This window comes from Bombus flavifrons, chromosome 11, assembly GCF_040668555.2.
Source record: "Bombus flavifrons isolate JBK064 chromosome 11, iyBomFlav1_principal, whole genome shotgun sequence".
Lineage (NCBI taxonomy): Eukaryota > Metazoa > Arthropoda > Insecta > Hymenoptera > Apidae > Bombus > Bombus flavifrons.
In genome coordinates, this window is record NC_138452.1 from 798,664 (window position 1) to 822,003 (window position 23,340).

Genomic DNA, 23,340 nt, shown 5'->3' on the forward strand with positions numbered 1-23,340 from the left:
TCAACTAACAGTACAATAAAACTACCTACATACAATATTATATATATGTATATATATAATATTATATATATATATATATATATATATATATATGAAAATGATTGTATGTATACATGTACGTAATTCCTATGTGCGGGTGGGAAACGTATACACGCATATACACAGAATAACACGCATATGCACGTCTTCAAAGTCATACATACCAGTATTCAACACTGGTTATTAGAATTTTCCACATATTTTCTAAGTTTTATCTATCGTACATTTCTATGTAATTAATATTTTTTTCATGTTTTTTTATACATCTCTATGTATGTACAATTTGGGGTCAAATTATATAATGCACATATGCTTCATTGATATAGTGGATTTGCGAAAAGACTAATTTAAAACATTAATTTATGTGACATTGTAAAATTAGCAATGGTTTGCTTTTTTCGAATGCTTAAGAAGATATATTTTGGTACATTATAACAAAATGGTATTTTTTTACAGTCTCTTGAGAAGTTATATGATCATTATGTGTATATTAAATAATGTTTCTTTTATTAAATTAACATAAAAATGAAATTATAAGAGCAAATTGTATTGTATAATTGTATTGTAAGATAAAATCATTGTACATACATAAGAAAAAAGCAATATTGCCGAAAGTTATGAAATTAATTTTATTTTCGTATTACATAGCGATAATCAAATTTAACCGATAATATGTTTCGATACTCTAATATGTGATTACATATAAGTATAATGCTTAACTTCTCTTTTTTAGATATGATGTAGAGTATAAACAGCATAAATTCGAGTACATTTCGAAATAGAACGTAGTTCTGATATCTTGTAATAAAATACACAAACACCAACAAATAAATTTAATATTAAATATAATACTGCTCCAAATATAAAATAAAATTTCGTATAACCGAAGCAAACTTAAGAGGCACCCAATATGTGTGTGACTAGAAATTATACTTATTTTTCTACATGATGAAGTAATTACTTATTTCAATTGTACATAATTATATAGATTGTAATCCTCTTGATAAAATAATACATTTTTCAATAATAAGATTTATCCTGCTCTTAATTTTAGTTCACTGGATATCACTTGTAGTTATTTTAAAGAGATAAATAACAGTAAAAAATTTTAAAATTAATATCTACAACTGTTAATTAGAATTAATTGTAAGCATTCCAATTCCATTGTAAAACTAAGTATAAGTTTTGTTTTTTGTATATATAAGTAGGAGTACAAAAGTAAAGATAGTTGGCAATGTTTTATTAGAACTGGCATGTAATAATGACACACAGATATTATTTCCGTAAGATACGTGATAACTCTTTTTATGCGGCGCATAGTTAAGAGATTCAAATATTGGAATTCATTCACACCATTCCCAGCATTATCTACTTTTAACCTTTATATCAAAAGCATTCTTTTTGAAAGAATACTCATTAACATTGTGCTCACATTGCATTTGACTAGTAACAATAGTACTTTACTAGTACCACCTTGAAACAATATTTCGCGATATTTAAGCTGCGTTTATCTCATTCTCAGTTTTTCGCCACACTATTTCTTATTCTTGTTCTTTATAAAATTTGTGCCTTTAGAAAAATGGAAGTGTATTGATAGAATACAAATGGTAGAATTCGTTATCCATATAGGGAGACAATTTCTTTTCCTAATACCGCGATCATTGTATTTATACAAATCTTTATATGTTTCGTCGGTATTCATTGATTCTTCTTAACTGTTAGACAAACTTAATTTTCCCAAGAATATGTTGCATTTGCAATACTTCATCATTTTTAAAACTCTACAAAACACTTATCCAAGAACATGTTTTTAATTTATCTCCCTCTTTACTATTAATTTTACAGATGCATTCATGATATATCAATTTGTGAACAAACGAGCGTATTCCACATTTATGACATTGCTTACAATATTACTGCTGGTTTTAGTGTCTATGGTTTCATAACCATCTTACAGTTAATAACATTTTAACGTAATTAAGGTATTGTCTATTATAAATTTACGAGTTTTATATCGATAGAGGCAGCGATCACAAAGGGTGCACTGCAATTGCGTATTTTTCCTTTTTTTTCTTGTAATACATATATTCTTGAATTTTGAGATTATTAGTATTTTCAGTTCTATAGAATGGAAAAATAAAAGACTTGTCTATCATGATACAGTAATAAATTATATACCACTGATAATTTTTAGAATAAATTACACCGCGTATTATTACTGCATTATGTACATGATGGTATTATAAAAAAGAAAATAAAAGCATTTTATTAAGCAATAATTATACGTAAAACATAATGTAAACAAGAACAGTACAAATAGACGGTATAAATATAATTTTTTGGTTAATCTAATAATATTAAATCTAATATTTTTCCATTAACAGTATTGACATCTGGTATTAATTTTTATCATAATTTAAAATAAATATTAACAATAATTATTTAATACATTCAAATATGAGAAACGATATAAGCGTTATGACAGAGAAATGAATCGCATAAATAGCATAATATATATTTTATATATTATTATTCTTATTATTATTAGTAATAATTACTCAAGAAATTTATTAATTATAGCTTCATTAAATTAAAATAGGAAAGAAAAAAATCACAGACTACGCATATTAAACAAGTGCTGCTATACATGATTTCGTATATATGTCTGTATATAAAGTCTCCTTTTGCTGTTAAGAAGTAAGTGCAACATATAAATCAAATATACAATACAGAATGTAACTGTACACATTGTTCTTCGGCATATAAAATACAAATACACATGATGTAGAAAAATATTAGAAATGATTAAGAGTCAAACATTAAAAACGAAAAATATGTTCGTGTTTTATAATATATGCTTTACATATTAGAGATTTAAATGTCATGTCAGTTTTCAAATAATGTTTTTTAAAATTCTTCCAGTACAAACCTGTCGATAATGTGAAACAGGCCGATCACTATTAGGAAATAGCTTAATTCATTAAAATAGTAAAACTATACAAGCAATATTATAAAATCGACAGGAGTGTATTGTAATATTAAGTTTATTTCATGGAGAAAAAGAGAAATGAAATGATCTCAATTCGCAACATGAAAGATTGTTGAAACCAAAATTGATTATACGAAAAATGCAGCGATCAATTTTTCTGTCTCTCTGGTAAAATAATTTTTTAAAACAATGTATCGTACAAAATATGAAAAAGTAAGGAAATGCACGCCTCGTTTCTCTTGTAAAAAAATCCGAATAAAAACATAAAAGGGTACGTTGCGGTTGCTATGTACATACATTCTCGCTGTACCCATTCTGAAACCAATAACTTATACGAAACCATACAATACATTACTATATTTAAATGCTGCTTTCAGCAGAATGCTGAGATCGTAATGACGAATAACAACCTTGACAAACTCTAACGGGCTTTAAAATCCCGAGTCTCGATATTTTCGATTCGAATCGGCTGCATCTGTATATAAAGTATAAAAATATTAACAAAATACTTATGTCAATAAGTATAGTAAAGTACAGTAAATATAGAAAAAGAATGCAGGTTGTAAATTTGTAATTTACTTAAATAATTTATAGTATCATAGTAACTTACTTTGAACAAAATACTTGTCCACAATTACGACAATGATGTCTCCTTTCATAAAGATTAAATCTAACTCCACAACCAACGCATGAATCTGCTCCTTCATCCTTAAGCCAATGATCGGCCACCGTACGTCCCGGTTGTTCACATACGCTCCATGAAAAGACTCTTCCCCTTGTATCTCCCACGTACACTGTCCTATGGTCTCTGTGATTTAATTAAATGTTTAATTTTTTAATATTTTATATACTTTTCAAATAAAAAATAAGTTATAAATATTTTACCTTGATACTGCGAGAGCCGTTATAGATGCTGGTTCCGCATTATCCTTGCGATCATATGCAGTATGCATCGTTAATTTACTTCTAAATACTAATTGCCGTTGCCATTTAAAACCGTCCCTTAAGATATTTTGTGGATTAATTTTTTTAGGTTTTGTATCAGCTTCAGTAACCATGACGAAACTATCTGTTAAACTAGTATCACTTTTACTAGCTCGTAGAGCTCCTTCAGAATCTCCAGGATTATTAGATGACTCGCTATGAATTAATTTGATCGATTATAGTAAAAACCGAATAAATGAAAATATTTGTTCTAAAGAACAGAAGCTGTATTTAAGTACCTTGTTTGAGTACCCTCGCTATCTGCACGTCCACCGCCTTCACTTTTACGAAACATTGGATTTCCACGACTCTTTCTACGAAGCACAATAGTAGGAGTATTATTCTGTGGCGATGGTTTATTACTGGAACCATTACTTGATTCGTTATCCGAGCATTCTTCTTTCTCTTCATGCAATCTTGATGCTTCTTTAGCATTTTCGGCTTCTGAAAGACTACTTTCTGAACCACTTTTTGCGAGCAAACTTGATCCTTCGGCAGAAATGCTCATCTGTTTAACTAATTCATGCACTCGTTTTTTCGTATTTTCATTTTGACTTTCATTTTTATTTGACTTCATATGTTTTTCTTTGGTAGCAGTAATTTCCTCTAGCTTCTCTTCTTCTGCAGGCACTTGTACATAATCCATCGACCACATCTACAAAAATATGATATTTTTTTATTTATGTACAATACTATAGAATTTAAATATTTTAATAAATGGCGTTATTCTTACGCGTGCTACGCCATCAGTCGATCCAGTCATAATAACATTTTGTGAATCCCATTCGTGAGTTTGACTGAAAGCAACGCATAAAATTTGCTGCATTCTGTCAGCACGACCAACACATGTATTAACACTAGCAAGTTCTTCGCCATTAATGCTCCACACATGTAACCAAGTAGCTGCACACGTAGCTATGTCGCCCTATAAAAAATCATGTTACACCTATGTGATATAAATCTATATTTTGCTCTTGTTAATTATACTTTACAGAATATATTAAACGTACTGTCAGTTCGTTTATAGCTACCGCTGCTACCGGTCCTGCATGTCCGCGAAGTTGACGAACAAATAAGCAACGAGACAAATCCCATATAATTGCAGTACCATCTCGAGATCCTGATACAATTACATTATATGCTGGACTAGACGATAAGCATGTAACAGCATCCGTGTGACCATACAAACATTGTTTAATAGAAAGTTGCCTTTTAGTATATTCCCAAACTGTCACAACCTATTAAAACAGTTCTGTTTCAAAGAATTGCTGAAACAAAAACTAAATTCAAGCAATAACTTACAGAACTTGTGCCAGCAGTTACTATCAATTTGGAAGACGGACAAACGCAAGCAACTATTTCACCACCACTTTGTATCATAGCTTCACAAACGAATATTGCTTTGTCACTGTCATAGTTCCCTATTCTGAGAGAATGATCTGCAAAACCCCATGCTACATACTTGTTATATGTTGGAGGAATAAGCGTCTTATTTTGTTCTACAGCTAACACTGCTTTATCAACATGAAGTATTTGTCCAACTGGACCTTTTAATTCTAAAAAAGTAAATTACTAATTATGATTCACAATGATTCAATAACTAGATCTTTATATAATTATATAAACCTTTGATAGGTTGAAGTGACGGCTTTAAATTATCAAGATTATGAAAGAATAACTTGTCAGATGTAGTAATGCTTAAGCCAGGAGTAATAGGTCCTGGATCAATAACGCTAGTTCTTTGGGTCATTTTTTTAGCTGGATGCGGTTTTTTAAACAACTGTTTTGGTATTTGGCCAAAATTATTAATAAATCCAATAGTGGCATTCTTCTTTAAAGGATCATCAATACTAGAAGAATACAATAGGAATTATAAAAGTCAAACCATAAAATATAATTGGGAAAAGTACTGCAAAATAAGTACTACAAAATCTTACTTGTAAATATCAACATTGCCTTCATAGAATAAATGATGAAATACATTAACAGCTTCAACCGCAGCAGGGCCGTTTTGTTTACAACCAAATATTAAGTCGATCCATTGATGAAGATGTTGTGATACATAATCACATTCTAGAGCGAGTCTATGCACGCGTATAAATTCTCGAGGATCCTGTTTTGCCCATGGTGGTAATACAATGTCTCCCAATTGTACACCACTCTGTTTAGAACCTACAAATAATATATGGTGTTTACAGTTCTATTAATAACATGTCCATGTCTGGCTTGTAATACTTACCCAAATCAAAATGATTTGAATTAATAAGAAATTCTGGAAGATAAAAAAATTCTGGTATAAGTTCTTTTACATCAGCCATATTATGTTTAGATGCTGAAAGCCATGCTTCCTTTATACTATTAAACATTCTATCGGCCAAATCGAAATGTCCACCCTAGAAATTTCATAATTCATGTATTACAGTAGTAATTAATTTCGTGCTATAAATTAGACCTTTTTATTTTAATTAGTATAGACCTGTAATCGAAGAAAATGTTGTGTAAATGGTTCCATCCTCACTAGATACGAACAAACTATCATCGCAGAGGAATAATGAGTCCCATAATGATAAGGAGGTGTTTCTCCGTGTGGATCATCCCATTCTTTATACCTGATTTAAATGTGAATTAACAGTTAAATTATTTTTCTTATATTAATTCATTTAGTTACATTACCTCTTTTTAAACTGTAATAACCGCTCTGGGCTCTGTGCACCCATAGGTTTACTAAAATCTCTAAATGTTGCAGGATCAGTGAGATCCAATTCTTCACTATCATAATCGGCCAAGATCCAGGGAAATATCGGATATTGCATTAAATCGTTATAGCTACGACCAGCTAAAGTATTAAGATGCATCAAATACTGGAAGTTGGATATTTCGCCTCTCTATAAAATAAATATTTCCATAAATAACTATAATATGAACAATATAAATTTAATACCACTAAAATACTAACCACCCATCGTTGCGTAACAGAAGTTTCACCTATTAGATTTGAAAGTAAACCTGTAGCTTGTTCTACATTTGCTGTTCTCTTTTGACCAGCAACTGATTGTTGCGCGCTGTCAGCAATCGCTGTTGCAAATGTCATAAATCTTTGATAAACTTTGTTTCTTACTTTACGAGGAAATGCTAATAAATAATTTCTACCATCTCCGCTAAATACTTCTAATGCCATTGGTTGTAACAAATACCTTCTTTTATGTACTTCCCTACAGGAAAACATGCAAAATGGGGTCACTGTTGTTGACGTGTCAAAATTAGATATAATAATCTAGTTTCACGTTGTATACAAATTTATTACCTGATATCCTCATAATTAAATTTTGAACATTGCCTCATAGCTCTGGATCTTCTCGGAGATCCCGGCGATGGTAAAATTGGCTCATAAGCTTCGGGTAAACTTTCGATATCTCTTATTTCTCTAGACTTTAACAGTGTGAATCCATCAACTACATAAAAATGTTCTTTTCCAAACAACAACAAACCTTCAGTTGTATCTAAACCTTGAATCCTAGCACACCTGAACATGTGACTTATCTGAAAATATAAAAAGCACATAAATACTGCATATATTGATTATTATTTATTTATTTATATTTGTAGCAAAAGGAAAAAGACAAACTTTTTCATGTTCCTCTAATAGTCGTATCAAAGTTTGATTGTCTGGAACAGTCTGATTATTTTCTTCTTCTTGTTCATTATCCTCTGGTGCTTCATCAGGTTCACTAGCATGACGTTCTAATGTACATGGTACCATAGGAGGTTCACTTTCCGTAGAGGCGTCGTTAACATTTAACGGTGTATCATCAATAACAGGATCGCGTTCACGTTCAAACATACCAGATGAATTACCAAGTTGCTTTAAATAGTATTCTTTACTATCAGTGCTTGTCGCAACTTTGTACTTCAATTGTTTCTATAAAAATCAAAATAAGTAAATTATTTTTCATCATTAATTAATATTCCTCTTCTTTTTTTAATAGTGGAGCTAGCTTACATTATCAGGATGCTCTAATTCAGGTCGGTAGGGATAATGTATATAAAAAAGTTCATTTTTCATCATCTTCTTTCTCATTCTGCATGGGCCCTCGGTCATATCTAACATCCACTTGTCAAGCCTAGTAGGAGTTGGCGGTCCCCATAGACCGCGTTCTCTTGTTAATTCAGTCTCGGTTTGTAACCATTCCTGTATAATGCAAAATTATTAATACAATTATTGACATTTCTTTTTCTTCTTTTTTAATGATATCCTTACTTGATATACATATCGCTGGGTATGTTGATTAGTTTGTATATATTGCAAACGTTTCGCTGCAGCAAGTTCGCGAACTAATGCAATATGTTGCTCTGTCCATTGTGCAACAGTGTTCTGATGTAATCTCAATCTTACGCGTACAGATTCTTCTTTCCGAACTTTTGTTCTACTTGCTAGTCTTGTTAAACCTCCTGTTACTTTTTGGATTTTCTAAACATAATATGATTTTCTACACATTCTATTTTATATAAATTATTACTAGGATCTGTAAACGAATATTTACCGATTGTATTTGATTATGAAGTTCCCAAGGAACTCTATAAGAAGCTTTTCTTTCCATAACAACATAATTCAACCAAAGCTTAGTTGCAGCTTCATGTACTTGATCTCTCACTACCGATAATTCGGGAGCACGTTCGTTACCTATAGGTGCTGGAAGAGTAATTTTAAAAACTTCTTCTATAGCAGGCTTTTTACATACATATAACTCTTCCCAAACTCTTGTAGCTGCAACAGCCATCAGATTATGACCTTGATGAGATGTTAATCTATCATCACTGGCTTCAACTTGTGGATTAACGTGCCATGTTGTTTTCGTATTCGTATCAAGCATAATCTTTATATCAGCTGTCAGTTGCAATAAACAATAAGTCAAACAACCAATAAATTCTAATTCATGATTACCGGCGCCGAAAACTAACAATCTATAAAAAATATATTTAAATTAGATTTCATTTACAATTTGCAAAAAATTTTATTTCAAAAAATATTAACCTCACCTGTGGGTGGTAAGTTTATGCAACGCTTCTAACACAGCCATTTGATCGGCTATAGAATCCGTTGCTCGTGACAATAAAAATAAAATTGTTCTGTTTAAACAGTGATGAAGTCCTTCCATACTAACGACACCTGGTCGTCTTTTTGCTTGTCCAATTAATTTTACAATAAAATCAAACACTTCATGTGGGTCTTTTGTCAAAGCACCTGTATATTATCAAATAATCGATTCGAACTGATAAATATTCGATTATGCAATTGGCTATAAAAAGTGAAAATTTGGAAATTTACCTTGCCACAATTTGTCAACTATTCTGGCTGCAACGTAACACACATTACTTGTTATATTATTAACTGATCCACCAGGAACGACAGGTAATGCTGCTTGTTCTCCAATTAGAACATCTGCAGCTAACAGATGCTCCATTAAAATAGATAGAATTTCTGTTTGATAACGTGTCTGTTGCCCTGTAGATGCATGTTCTGGCCATGCTTCCAAAACTAAATCAATTGCTGGTGGAGATTTTGCACTAACAGGCAGAGAAAGGGAATCTACTACAATAACTCGCATGAAATCCATAACAAATTTCTTTGCTGGATGATTTGTTAAGCCAACATCCTTTGATGGAGATCTTACTAACACTGGTTCTTGCTAAAATAAAATCTTATTGTAAATTTTTTTTCTTATTAAAAAGATTATCATTAATCTTTAAGTTTCACCTCATCTGCTGGAGTACTAGCCCCACTACTATCTTGACTAGAGCTTGCAGGTTTTGGAAACAAAGTACCGGCTAATGCACCCAATACTTCCGCAGACATAAATACTTGCATAAAATCAGTGAAATTATGGTAAAGGAAAAAAAGGAACTGTATTATTGTCACTGGATAATCGCTTAACCAATCAGGCAAAGATTCAGGGCTATTAAATAAAAATTATACATGTTAATATATTATAAAGTAATTAATTGAAAAAGAAATAAATTTCAATTATGAACTTACTTGATTGAATAATTATTCAACATTGTTCGTACCATTGCTAATAAAGTTACCACAGCCTCAGGACAAAGATTGATTCTACTAGCAAAAGAGGATAGTGTATGATTTGCAGGGACACCAAACAAGAAGTTCCATACATTGTCCAAATCCAGCTGTTATCATAAAACATAAATATTTGTTATATTTACGCTTGATTTAAATACTGTAAAACAAAGTATGCAAATGTTACTGAACTTTTAAAATAACTTTGGAATCAGTAGGCAATAATTTTACGGGTTGTCCCATCATGAGAGCAATAAAAAGAAAATACAATTCTGGGACAAGATCTACATGCTGCGGTAATAACCATCCTAAATGTTGAAATCCTGGTACATGAAGGCCAGATGGTTTAGTTTCACCACCAGTTATTTGCTGATGACAACCTAGAAATATAGAAATAAGATATAATATAAAAGTATGAAATACAACTATTTAAAGCTTAATAACTTTTTTACACATACCAAGTGCTAATACCATTTTATTATGGTCTGTATGGCGTAACCAACCACCATTACTAGTTCCTTCTTTAAATTTTTGTAATATTGATTGTACAGAACAAATGGCTACTAAAATTCGTAATCCCCATATTACGGTGGTACTATGAAGGCCAGATTGAAGAAATAGTAATATCCAATCTAAACCTAATACTTTAGCTAATTCCTCACACATACTACAACATATTATTAAGTTAATACAGACACTATAGTGAGTTTGTTTACATATCTACCTTCTTCGTTTCACTTACTTTACATTCACTTTGGGGCCATTAAATAACAGAGAGTGTAAAAGCTGCAAACAACGATTTCGTAAGAGTATGTGTTCCCCTTCTCCTTCTTTATTTCCTTCACTTTCTCGAAGAATTAAATGCTTTTCTGAACTTTGAGGTAATGTAGCAACAATAAATTGCCCAAACCTATAAAAAATATTATTGATATACACATACAATATAATTATATTTTTTAGAGTATGTTAAATTACCAAAGTAAATCAGCTTGTCTTGGTTGACTTAATAGAATACTTAGTAATGCAAGCAAAATTTGTCTCGTACTACTTTGTTTTACATCACTTAAAATATGTAGCAATTTGTGTACTAATTGCAAATCTCTCATTAAACGTAAATTTGTTCTTTTCTCACTTGATTCTGCTATTAATTCATATAAATGTTCTAGAAGTGATCTTAAAAGTTCACCAGGTGCTTCATGCCAAATCTAAAAGTATAATGTTTCAATATCTTCATAATATTTGTCCTGAGGATAAATTATCTATCAACAATAAAAAGAAATCGTACTTGCAAATCGCATAGAAGATCTTGAAATGCCATAACATTAGGTATTGCACTAGTTTCTCTACCACTGTCTACTGTACCAACAAGACTGAATGTAAGATGTAAAATATGACTATTTAAAAGAGGACATTTCCTTCTTAGTAACATTGCTAATGTTTGATATCCTCTTCTGCGATCCATTTCTTGTTGGGCAACTTGGTTGGATCTCACAACACACACTAAAGCTTTAACAGCAGCGTATAAGGATTCTACATCTTGGGCCATAGCTATTAAACCTGTTAAAACGAATGATTATCTTTTAAATTTTTGTTTAAATAAATACTTAAATATATTTTAAAACACAGATTGGTAAAAAGTTTTACCTAACAACACTGAACATCCTCCTACATTATCAATCATTGTAGCTACAGGTCGAGGGCTAAAGACTCGAACACCGAGATATCCAACGACTACACCACCAAGTGCTCGTGCTGGTCCACTTAGATGTCCTGCTGAATTATGAAGAACTCTAATAGGAGTGGCATTTTCGTGCGATGACATACCAAGCTGTCAAATAATAACAATATTTAATTAATACATACAGAAGATATGTTTATAAATGGAAATGGCTGTATATACCTGTTTAGCAATTGATTTGTTATCAGTCCGACTATAAACTTTCCTAATTTTAGCTAATGTTAATTGGGACATTGCTTTAGCATTTAATCCAAATACAACTTTTTCTTCTGCAACAAGAGGCATTAAAGGCTCTTGTCCTGTATAAAAAATTAAGTTTTTTTAATTAAATAAAAATATATGTATGGACTTGTATAAAATTTATATTAATACCTGACAGTTGTGGAGCTTGCAAACTTCCCATATAATGTGGGCCTAATTTAAATAATGTTGTTATGTTTTGAGAGTTAAATACTTCTTCTATTAAGTGACATGGTCCTTGTTTCCATGTTAGTCTAGAATACCGTCGCCAACAAGGTGGTGTACCTATATACCCATATACTGGAGATGCTACTGTCAAATTTGCTGCTCCTCCTCCAGGAACTTGTGTAATATAATGAAGCTTTTGACTATGAATATGTTGACCATCCAAGTATAACGAGAAACTTGAATTTTTTAAAACAGCACGATTTAGTACGATAGCTATATGATGCCATTGACCTTCATGAAGCAAGTCTGGACACCAGACTCTTGCACCACATTCACCAGTTCCTTCTGGCTCCCATTCACTTACATCTGAAATTTTTATTTAATTTGTAGATAAGGTTTATGTTGTAGAAAAGATTAGAAGTAAGTAAGGATAAGGACTTAAAGAGAAATAAAAGATTAATAAAACTTACTTTGCGGTAACGGTGTTTCTTGTGTAGATACGATAATAGCTTTGTCTCTTGCACTAAGCACTGCAGTTAAACAAATCAAATCCCTTGTTGATTGTGGAATACGAACTAATGTTAGCAGTCGCACACAGTGAGGGTCAGTTCTAGGATCACTAAATTTGTCAACACATATCCATGTGCTATAAGTCAGACCAGTTTGTGGAGGAAATAACCTATCACCTAAAAAATTAACATTGGATGTAAACGCAAATCTTTTATAAATGAAGAATATGTATTCTTTAATACTTACATCTTAAAGATATTTAAGACTTACCAGAACCAATCCCACCAAGTACGCTACTATCAGCAGCTACCACTGTAGGTGGAGTTGTACTTTGTGGTGCAACACTAGGTAAATATAGACATGCAAATCCTTCAGCACTCATATCCAGTTCTACGAAAGGCGGTAAAGTACAAGAACCGTGTGCTCGAAAATCCTTTGGTGTTGTCATGGATACTAAAGTTTTAATACGCGTCAATGGCACGGGTCCGCCTCGAGGTTTATTTAGTTCAATATCATCGAGTGAAATACAGCATAATGGATCACCCAAACGCAAAAATTCCCTTTAATTACAAAAATTTTATATGGTGCATATACAAATATTACTTTTGATTAGTATTTCTCTAAACATTTTTTTGCATCCTACCTTAAATCACGTGGTTCTAAGGATTGTGCTGCGAGTCTTTCTATAATATATTGTAATGGTTGATGTAAAGGATGTGTTTCATCTTGCAAAGCTATTCTACCTATAGATAACAATTCACCCGCCATTCCAGCATCACACATTATTTGTTGGTTTCTTTCGGATCGCACTAAACTTTTAATAATTTCTGCGACATATAATTGTAAAGCTAAAGCCATTTGTGGATTGGATGGTTCTGAGATTGATGGAAGTAAATATAACATTCCAACAACTATGCCAGGATGAACTACAATTGGTTCAGGAGTAGGTGGACTCAGATTTAAAGAATTTATACCACTTTTCTTTCCGCTTCCCGGTGAATCGAAAGATCTTTGTTGCTAAAAATAATATAATATTTAGTTTAGTAATTTAATAACATTCATTATTATGTACTATAAATCAAATTTAAGAACCACCTCAACGCTATTTTGTTTATGATTTGGCGATCTCATTCCTAGACCTGCCAAATTTGGCTTATCAAAAGAGTCAAGTGCTACATCATACAGAAGTCGTAGTAATAAGCATGCATATGATAATGTCTTTGGTATAACATCTGAGAACACGGGTTCTAATACGCTCCCAGTAAATAGTGCTGATAACATATTATGATAATTCGTAGTTGGTATTATATCTATTTCAGTAAGCTTCGTCTGTGTTGAGAAACATCCAAGAAGTCGCAAAGTGTCACACAAACTTGATTGGCATATCTGTAAATCAAATATTATATAAATATTTGTATGAACACCTATTATTGTATAATTATGTTATTTACAATCGTTCTCTCTTTTTTACTCTGTAAATATTAATAAATAAATATTTACTTCATGATGAAAAAATTTAGCATTTGCTGGTTCAAATCTCATAGCTGTACTTATAGTGTGAAATACAACGTGTAAAAGAGTCAGTAACTGTGCTTCTTCCTGTGGCGTTCTTTTTATTATGTCGTTACAAGGTTCTGTACTCTCTGATCTTTGTATGCCTAATTGGCCTTCTAAAGACACTAAGACGGACATCACATACACAAAACCTCCCACTTTTCGAAAGACAGTCCTAGTTCGATGAGATTCTCGCAAACAAGCCAATAGAGACTAAAAAATTCGAATACTTTATAGTAATGTTAAAAAATTTAAAGATTAATAGTGATATCAGATACACCAACTTTTAATATATGTGTTTTTAAGACTAAGGCATTAGAAGGTGCTGAATGCATAACACCTAGTAATGTAGCCATGTCATCGTCTCCTCCTGCACTAAGTATTAATTCTCTAACAATACCAAGTGCTTGATATCGACAATCCATATAGGGCACAAGATTATGAGCACAACGTGCCCCACCGCATTCCCTAAACACATTAGCATTCTGAACATTGCTTGCTAATAATGTCGTCAAGGCTTCCATTACTAAGGCACCCAATCGCTCATCTTCTTGGCAGATTTGATATTCTAAAACACAACAGTCTTTGTTTATTTGATTTATATATATGCATATTAAATAAAACATGTTATTTGAAAATGAAAAAAGGTATGAAAATATTAATACCTAATCCTTGATCTTGTGCAGCTTGTTTATCTTTGAGTAGAGTTGCATAACGATGAAGACATGTAACAAAGACTTCTAACATACCCACTTCTCTGTATACATCTTTAAATATATTATTATGTCTGAAAAGGTACGTTTTCCGGAATCAATATAAAGTATGTATAGTCGAATCAGTTGTATAATTACAAAACACTGCTTATTACCTGAGTATATTAAGGAGTGTTTCCATGCATAATATACTGCAACTGGTTGAATTATTTGTTTTGAGTAGTATAGATAGAGATATAAGTTCCTTACAAGGCACAAAATTAAGTTGAAATACTATAAATTCTAGTAGTTGAAAAAGCTTCTCTTGTATTTCTCGATTTTTTAGGTGAATTTTTTCTGCAAATTGAGATAATGTGTTTTGCCCTTCAAGTATAAAATAATTGGCATTATCACTATGATATACACTAGATATTGCATCAAGGATTGTACAACATAAGAGTGGTGAATTGGACTTTACAAATACAGACTGTAATACTTGGAATGCTTGAATATTTCTGACACTTCCTCCTGCAAAAGATAATTTATTTTTAACTCTAGGTGATATATTTACTTTATTATGCTTTATTAAATAATACTAGGAAAATTTAAAATCATATATTGAAATATTTATACCTCTATTACTCGGTTGAGGTAAAGTAAAACCAAGCATTTGGAACAAAGATCCCATACTTGCTTGACTTGGCTTTAATTCTGTATGGCCACACATTGTTAGAGAAGCCAACATAAGCACTAAATTCCGAATGGCATCTTGTGCCTCTGCTCTACTATCTTGTTCTAATCTTGATGGGGCATGTCTACAGATCATAAATTAATAATGGTATTGTAAATATTAATATCGTTATGATATTAAATACTATATTAATAAGATTAATTTATATAACTAATATTATTGCAGTTAGAAAATTCTTACTTTAACAAAAATTCTGATAAAAAGATATATCCTTGACAAGCACGAAAATCGTCTAGAAGTGTTTGAGATACTTCACTAGAATCTTTTAAGAAACAAAATACTGTAACAAACATTTCTACCACTTCCAATGGTGCCAGCTCAGGTACACGTTGCATATTATCAACACATAGTGCTATACATCCTTTATCTACAATTAAAAGTGACAGTATTTCATATTATTTAGCAAATTTGAAAAACATATTTAGTTCATGATTAAATAGATTAAACTTAAACTTATACTTACTATGAATGTAGCTTACTACATTTTGGGTAAGTCCATGTCGAGATAAAGTCATTAATACTTCTGCCGCACTTTTACGCCACATCACATTATAGTGAGGGCACCAACTAGTTATTGCTGAGAATAATAAAGTTAGATCATCTTTGCGTGCAAGTTCTTCTGCGGGATATGGATGGCTACATAATCTCACCAATAACTGTAAATTAACATTCGTTTAATTGCTTAAATAAAAATTAAAAAAATCAAGGGTATATAAGAGATATGTACTTGTACAAATATTTTTTGTAATAATATTCTACGTTGTTTTGAAGTATATTCACTATTTGTATCTGTAATATCAGCCTCATCGTCAATCATTTCAGGCAAATCAAAAAATAGGTACAAACATTTTACCAATGTTGATGGAACAGAAGCAGTAGTCATTGCCTAATAAAATATAAATCTATTAACACATACAGCAGTTTACATTAATTAGAATAGTAAAGTATAATTGAAATGTATACCTGTATTACAGAAGTATCACCTGCTGCAAGCAAATTTAATGCAGATAGTAACATCCAGCCATTGCTTGATTCTTCACTATTCTCAATTTCTAAAAATTGTACAATGGCACAACTAGCAGTTTCAGTACTCTGATTACTTGCCCTACTACTGATTTCAAATACCATTAACTTAGATACTTGTTGTGTAAATGCCAAAATGTCCCAAAATTTTTCACTCATATCTCCTGTTGGACTAGATCCAAATACCTAAATGTCAATTAATCTAAGTTAATAATTTAGCTAGAAAGAAAGAAAATTATTGAACTTCCATTTATGTAATATGTGAATACTGACCTTGCAAAATAATGGCAACATATTATATAATTTATCATTACGTTCAGCATCAGAGAGGAGATGTGGAGGATGGGTATATTCAGAAAAAAGTTTTTTAAGGTGCATAAGACCCAAAGCAGTATGTTGAGGATTTATACTTCCAGTACAATCATCTAAACCACCAGTACTGCTGGAACCCATGCCTCCAACACTAGTACCCCCTCGTAGTTTACGCATTATGTTCATATTTAATACTTGCTAAAAGCACACAAATAACATGTATGAAGAGCAGAACACAAAAATTTAATATTAATTTTTTAAACACCCATATCACCGATATATTTTTTACTTACATCATTCATATTATGGTGAATATTAAATACATTTTTTTAGTACCTTTATACCTATATTATATGTTTTATAAAATGGATCTACATTTTTAACACACTGATAGTATTTTTAATATATTGCAAGGATATATAAATAATATTACAAGGATTTACATAGTCAGCATTCTTCTACATAATAAACATAAGATATTCATGAAATTACAGAAATACAATGTAAATTATTAAACTTGCAATAGAAAATGCTCCTTTGAAACAATTAGTAATGAATTGTGAGATCATAAAATATATATATATATATACATATGCTTATATATGCATATTATTTATGAAGTACATAGTTAAAATTCATTAATTTTTATAGTATTTATAATATTAGTTACATAAATTTTAGATAAAAATAAATAGTTATAATTTTTCAAACTGTTATTATATTGTTATTAATGTTATTATATAAAGCCAACTAATTACAGGAGAATATATGTGCTTGTATAAAAAAATTTTATATATAAAAAACGGTGTAATCGTACGTTGATATAGCAATAATATTAAAAATTATATGATGTTAAGACTCACACAACTAAATGGAATTGAAAACAAATATAGTTCGAAAACAATAAATAAATCTTTCAATAAAGGGATCAGTAATTTGTAAACGTTGATATGCGGTAGTACAATCTGTTTAAGCACTTATTGTGCTGTTATTCGAAACGTTAACATATCGGAGAACTTATAACATGTGAAAATGGCACATTGTTGTGTAAGACAAAACGAAACACTATTATCCAGTTTATTATACACATGAGTCAATTTTTCCTGCACATGTCATAATAATTTTTATATTTTCAATCTGTGACACTACTTTTCATAGAACGCTCAGTCCAATATTTACGTCTATCTCCTGTCAAAATGTCAAGTTAGAATGAAGTTACAATGACTCTCCGTAACCGCCCACGGTTCTTACAAATAAAATTCAGACACTGTCCTGTGAATATGCACCGTATTCTTTACTAATTATTTAATTATTACCTGAAACGCGTCACAAGCCAGAAAATCCTACATTTTCTTTTGGGAAATTGTTCTTTCTGTGAGAGTATTTAATATTTCAGTGGTAGCAGCCATCTTCGACGATATTCGACGATTTCTTCGGTCCACAGCCGACACGATACGTCGATAAGTATCACGTGACTGCTAATAATCACAGATCTATTCACTTTTTGAATCTGTGTTACCTCCTTATGTTCATATATAATAAAATATTATTGTCGTTTACTTTATATTATATTAATTTTAATAAAAAATTAATCGCAGAAAAGATATGTAATGTTATATATTTACATCTGATGGCGTTTACATATGTAGGTTAATTATTAATGAAATGATACAGTAATAATAAAAAGACAATGCTTGCAAAATTAATTAGTTTTTTATTTATTTTCGTTATTACATTATATACAAAGTATGTATGTCTATTTAGAAAGTCTTGTGTGAAAATGTAATTGTTTAACAGATCACCTTAATTTATATATTTAAAGATCTTTAACTTGTTGATTGGAAAAAGTCTGAAATTTTTCTTTGTCCAACTTTCTTGGTTGGCGATTCGTGTTTATGTGAAGGTACAGAGATTTCTCTTAAAGTTTGAGTTGATTCCTGTATATTATGCGAGTCTGTAGATATCGGTATTGACTGACGACTTTCATCTTTAGTCGATTTACTGCAACCATTATCTAAATATTGTGAAATAAGCTCTTGCTTTGAATCTAATAATTCCAAACCAGATAATCGATGTTCTTGAATTGTTTTAGCTTGCGCCGTATCTTCTAAAAGTTTCCATAAAGATGATTTCTTTTTTTTCTCTGTACTATCTCTATCGTGAATTTGCCCTTCTTTTTTTTTTATATTATCTTTAGCCTGAATCTGTTCTTTTTCTACAGTTCTTTTAACATCTACATATTCTTCCTTTAAAATCTCTGTTTTCTTTTTATCTATACCATCTTCATCAACATTTGTTAACCAATCTTGTATTTTTTCTTCTTCTATTTGCGGATACTTCTTAACATCCAAATGAAATAATCTCTTTTCTCCGTTATTAACGCATTTACTTTTTCTAAAAACTTCTTTTGTTGTAGAAATTTTTGTGTGAATATTTTTACTGAAATGTTGAGTAATTGGTTTTATTTTACTTCGATTATATAAAAAACGATAGAAATCTGAATTTCTTGTTGAAGCAAATTCTTGATACTGCACCAATAATGAAAAAATGTGAGCTAAAAATATATAATATAACATTTTTTAAATAATTCTATACATTTTAAATAACTAAAAAATATTCTAATGTAGCCCAATACCTATATTTGTTTCATGTTTTACAAAATGCATGTAGATTTCAGCAATGTCATCTCGTAAATTTGTGTCTCCAAAGGTAAAGTAAACCATTGATCGACCTGCTACAGCTGCTGCCATTAACTGCAATAAAACTTTCAATTTTGGATTTCCACGAAATGCACCGCATCCCCAATTCCCGGTTGCAATAGGTGGCAGGTTGTTTTTACTACCTTCACAACCGACAAATCCAACATATGCCTATAAAAAATAATATTGCTAAATTTTATACAATTAATCAATTAAGAATCAACTATCTAACATAAATATAGACATCGACTTTTAACCTTATTAAGTTCTCTTATTATATTATTTATGTTAAATTGCGCTTCTGAGTGCGTAAAATACAGGGCATCGATTGCAACAATAGATGTTAATCGTCTTCCACTGCTATCTTTAGGTGTTTCATCAACATAGTCTCCCATCCATTTAAAGCTGTTACTATAACCTTTGTATTTACTATATCTTTCAATACCACTGACAATTAATGCTTCAGTATCATCTAATTCTTCTGTAACAAGCATTGTTACCATCAATTCAGGACAAATTACAAATCTTATCTCTTCTTGTACACATCCTAAACCAAGAACTCCACCACCTACATATCTAGAAGAGTTTTCAATTTTTATAACAAATATCGCTTTAGTTTAATATTGACTACAAAAATATAAGGTACCTATTCGCAAAATCCACTTGCAAAAATCCAGTTCCTTCTGCTTCTATCGTTCCTTTACTTGTAGTATGTAAGGGTAATAGTTTCTGTACTTGTTCATCCCATTTTGGGCAATCAGATTTTGGAATATAACGCCGTTGTATTGTTACCACACCTTCTGGGGCTGCTCTATGGAAAAATTATAATAAATAATGTATTGATTCTTTACTAATACTTCATTAAATAAATCGTAACGTATCCACCTTTAGATGTTACTCTCCGAAAATAATGAAATATACATTTCATCTTCTCCATTACAGATTCACACTTATTCCATTTTTCCTCTTTATATGCTGAAAACAACCTATGTAAATGTATATATTAATATATTAAGTGTATATAACTATTAAATTATATACGTATAACTAGTTCTGCTAGTACTACTGTTTGGTTAATTACATTTGTATAGTATGATCTACTTTAATCCTATTAAAAGTTATAATCATATAACAAAATACCTATTGAAATTGATGTATGGATATCTTCCATATTCAGATTGCGGATTAGTTGAGTTACGTCTTGGAAATGTACAGAAAAATGCATTAGCTAATAAAGAGGCTATTTGTAACTGGCTAAGACTGATTGTGCCATTAGTGTGACGTTTCAAAAGAGGCACTGAACCAGTTACCAAAACAGGAAGTTGCAAAGCAAGCTGAACCATCTTTGGCATCAAAGTTTCAAAGAAATTATTTGTTTCATCTTCATCAAGTACCTTTAATATGAAATTATTGTATAATGAGAATATATAAAGAGTACATTGTGAAAAAGGTATATAAAATTTAAGATTTTACCTCAGAAAAAAAGTGATGCAGTGCAGTAAAATCCCAACGCTGTGCATATGTGTGATTATAAGAAAGTATTGCATTTTCTAACTGATGAGTCGAAACAAAACTTTGAAGTAATGATTCCTGTATTACTTCCCATCTGTTTCGACAACGTCGAGATCCATTCTGTAATAATAATTATATCATTTAGAAATTGCAGAGTAGAAAATAATACTAGGTTTTACTTGTTGTCATCTCTCACTTGCCTCATCTATTGGATACACACTACGTTTTGAATGCGGCATCCTAACATAATCTTGACACCATTTTTCTACTTGATGAGTAGGATATGGTTTTGGTGTTCCACGTGCCGGTAATGGCAACTATTTTAAATAATTTTTAAGTTAAAATTCATATGCATTAATGAAAAATATTTATTCAATTTAACCCATACCGATATTAATACGATATGAGATGGAGAAGGGCAAATAGGTGGTAACTCCTGGCTATCATATACACCTAGACCTTTACGTATCTCATCCATGCTCACACCTTTCCATTCAGGTACATCATCCAAAGGTTCTGGTCCATTAACATCAATAGACATTGAGCTTGCTTTATGAAATGAAATGCAATTGAATAACCAATTTAAAAAAAATATACAAAATATTGTATGTACATATAATATAAATAGTATACACGTAGTTTTAATTTTCCCGAACATCAAATCTTCAAAATTAAATGTGTTCAATTAATATCTTACAATCATCAGAATTTACAGGGTTATTTGTCACGTTATCTATATCATTGAAGATATCCGGAGATAGCGTTTCTTCGTCAAACGAGAATCCAGGATCCGACATAATTCTTGAACTGAGAGAATTACAAATAATATATAGTAATGGTGGAAAATAACAATAAACAATACAGTGAAATGAGATGAAATAAAGTTCTTACGTACAAAAATAAAATGACGATGTTTAGAAGCTACATAACGCGTCTCGAAAATAAAGTAATCTTGAAGTGGCAATAAATTATCACAATACTGACAAATTGTTCGGTAATTCTTTAAAATTTCGTTCCAAGAATGTACGATCATTAAAACCGATGTTACGCATATATTGCTTTGGCGCCACAATTCTTCGTGTTGATAAACGTATTGCGGGAAAATTAGACATAACGGTACACAAACAGAAAATTATATATATTAATATCAACTAATGTTTCTATGTATATATATATGTTATATTAAAAGTTACATTTGCACTTCACATCTGAATGTTCTTTACACCTTTATAAAACAATACATAATATTTCGTAAGTACTTAAATTGCATGAAACATAAAGTGTTATGGTATGAATCGTTCGAATGAATCGATCCATTTAGGGGAAATACATCTAATAGGGGAAAAATATTTACCTCAAATATTCTGAAATTAAATGATCAAAAAAATCGCTTATGTGAAACACAAAATGTTAATTGTTACTTTTATTAGAAATTATATATACTGGTAGAGAATTTGTTAAAGTAGATCGTACATTGTGTATATAATTCCATTATATTGTAGAGTTGCTTGTTATATGTAGCAAGTAGCTACATATAAGTTTTTATATAGTTATGTACAGAATACATTTCTTATATTTTTGTACTAATTAATACAAATAAAAGATATAGATAAATATAATGTTAAACCAATTAAAACATCCAACTTATACTAAAATCATTGACTAAATACAGGATAGACTTGACAATTATATGGCACTTCGTGTGTCACGTTCTGAAATACCGACATTGAAAGAGATCAGAGATTAGTATATCTTACGCCCTCAGTGATTTGCTACGGCGAATATAGGAATTATATTCAACTTAATTGTCAAAAATGTTAAAAATGGATGTAGCATTTTACAAGACATCGAATCACTGACTATGAAATTACAAATTATAAATAACTTATTTTGAGAAATAAAATAATTTACCTTCTCATTTATTTTTTATTATTACACAACATATAATTTATTAGAAAGAATTAGATAGTTTATGTGAAAAGTTTTCAAACTTGTGTTGAAGATTTGAAAATGAACATTGTCGCTGAGTGACGTAACAATCGATAAACGCACCTTG

General features: G+C 30.7%; 2 protein-coding genes across 4 annotated transcripts; both read right to left on the minus strand.

Moving 5' to 3' along the window:
• Positions 1–28: 28 nt before the first annotated feature.
• Positions 29–18,505, minus strand: bchs (WD repeat and FYVE domain containing 3 bchs). 2 transcript variants are annotated; one of them, XM_069123928.1, is made up of 45 exons: positions 18,390–18,505; positions 17,035–17,271; positions 16,702–16,947; positions 16,466–16,624; positions 16,202–16,394; positions 15,919–16,105; positions 15,621–15,802; positions 15,164–15,515; positions 14,961–15,082; positions 14,580–14,863; positions 14,242–14,508; positions 13,837–14,127; positions 13,385–13,758; positions 13,012–13,301; positions 12,702–12,917; positions 12,196–12,597; positions 11,986–12,122; positions 11,730–11,913; positions 11,371–11,642; positions 11,061–11,290; positions 10,828–10,995; positions 10,544–10,752; positions 10,278–10,465; positions 10,047–10,195; positions 9,768–9,966; positions 9,339–9,699; positions 9,050–9,254; positions 8,554–8,974; positions 8,271–8,480; positions 8,013–8,201; positions 7,638–7,931; positions 7,317–7,552; positions 6,969–7,224; positions 6,686–6,897; positions 6,489–6,621; positions 6,252–6,405; positions 5,950–6,184; positions 5,639–5,862; positions 5,315–5,568; positions 5,023–5,250; positions 4,746–4,937; positions 4,252–4,667; positions 3,914–4,168; positions 3,639–3,836; positions 29–3,503 (listed from the first exon to the last, which is right to left on the minus strand). In XM_069123928.1, the coding sequence occupies exons 2-45, from the start codon at positions 17,257–17,259 to the stop codon at positions 3,389–3,391; spliced, it is 10,314 nt and encodes a 3,437-aa protein (XP_068980029.1). In that variant the 5' UTR covers positions 17,260–17,271; positions 18,390–18,505; the 3' UTR covers positions 29–3,388. The 2 variants fall into 2 exon arrangements, with proteins under 2 accessions (XP_068980029.1, XP_068980028.1); XM_069123927.1 differs by lacking the exon at positions 18,390–18,505 and adding an exon at positions 17,367–17,480.
• Positions 18,506–18,773: 268 nt separating this feature from the next.
• Positions 18,774–22,596, minus strand: LOC138184806 (poly(ADP-ribose) glycohydrolase). Of its 2 annotated transcripts, XM_069123113.1 has the most exons (11): positions 22,180–22,570; positions 21,982–22,091; positions 21,673–21,833; positions 21,485–21,601; positions 21,246–21,404; positions 20,913–21,166; positions 20,658–20,758; positions 20,419–20,578; positions 20,030–20,348; positions 19,709–19,943; positions 18,774–19,627 (listed from the first exon to the last, which is right to left on the minus strand). In XM_069123113.1, the coding sequence occupies exons 2-11, from the start codon at positions 22,079–22,081 to the stop codon at positions 18,900–18,902; spliced, it is 2,334 nt and encodes a 777-aa protein (XP_068979214.1). In that variant the 5' UTR covers positions 22,082–22,091; positions 22,180–22,570; the 3' UTR covers positions 18,774–18,899. The 2 variants fall into 2 exon arrangements, with proteins under 2 accessions (XP_068979214.1, XP_068979215.1); XM_069123114.1 differs by lacking the exon at positions 21,982–22,091 and having other exon boundaries at positions 22,478–22,596.
• Between the last annotated feature and the right edge of the window lie 744 nt (positions 22,597–23,340).

Coding starts and splice junctions, on each gene's coding strand:
- bchs (XM_069123927.1), bottom strand. Junction 8,481..8,553: donor TTCATAATCAAATACAATCG/GTAAATATTCGT, acceptor TATTATGTTTAG/AAAATCCAAAAAGTAACAGG. Junction 4,668..4,745: donor CGACTGATGGCGTAGCACGC/GTAAGAATAACG, acceptor ATATTTTTGTAG/ATGTGGTCGATGGATTATGT.
- LOC138184806 (XM_069123113.1), bottom strand. CDS start 22,081: ATGTCGGATCCTGGATTCTCGTTTGACGAAGAAACGCTATCTCCGGAT. Junction 21,602..21,672: donor CTCATATCGTATTAATATCG/GTATGGGTTAAA, acceptor TATTTAAAATAG/TTGCCATTACCGGCACGTGG. Junction 20,759..20,912: donor CCATACATCAATTTCAATAG/GTATTTTGTTAT, acceptor ACATTTACATAG/GTTGTTTTCAGCATATAAAG.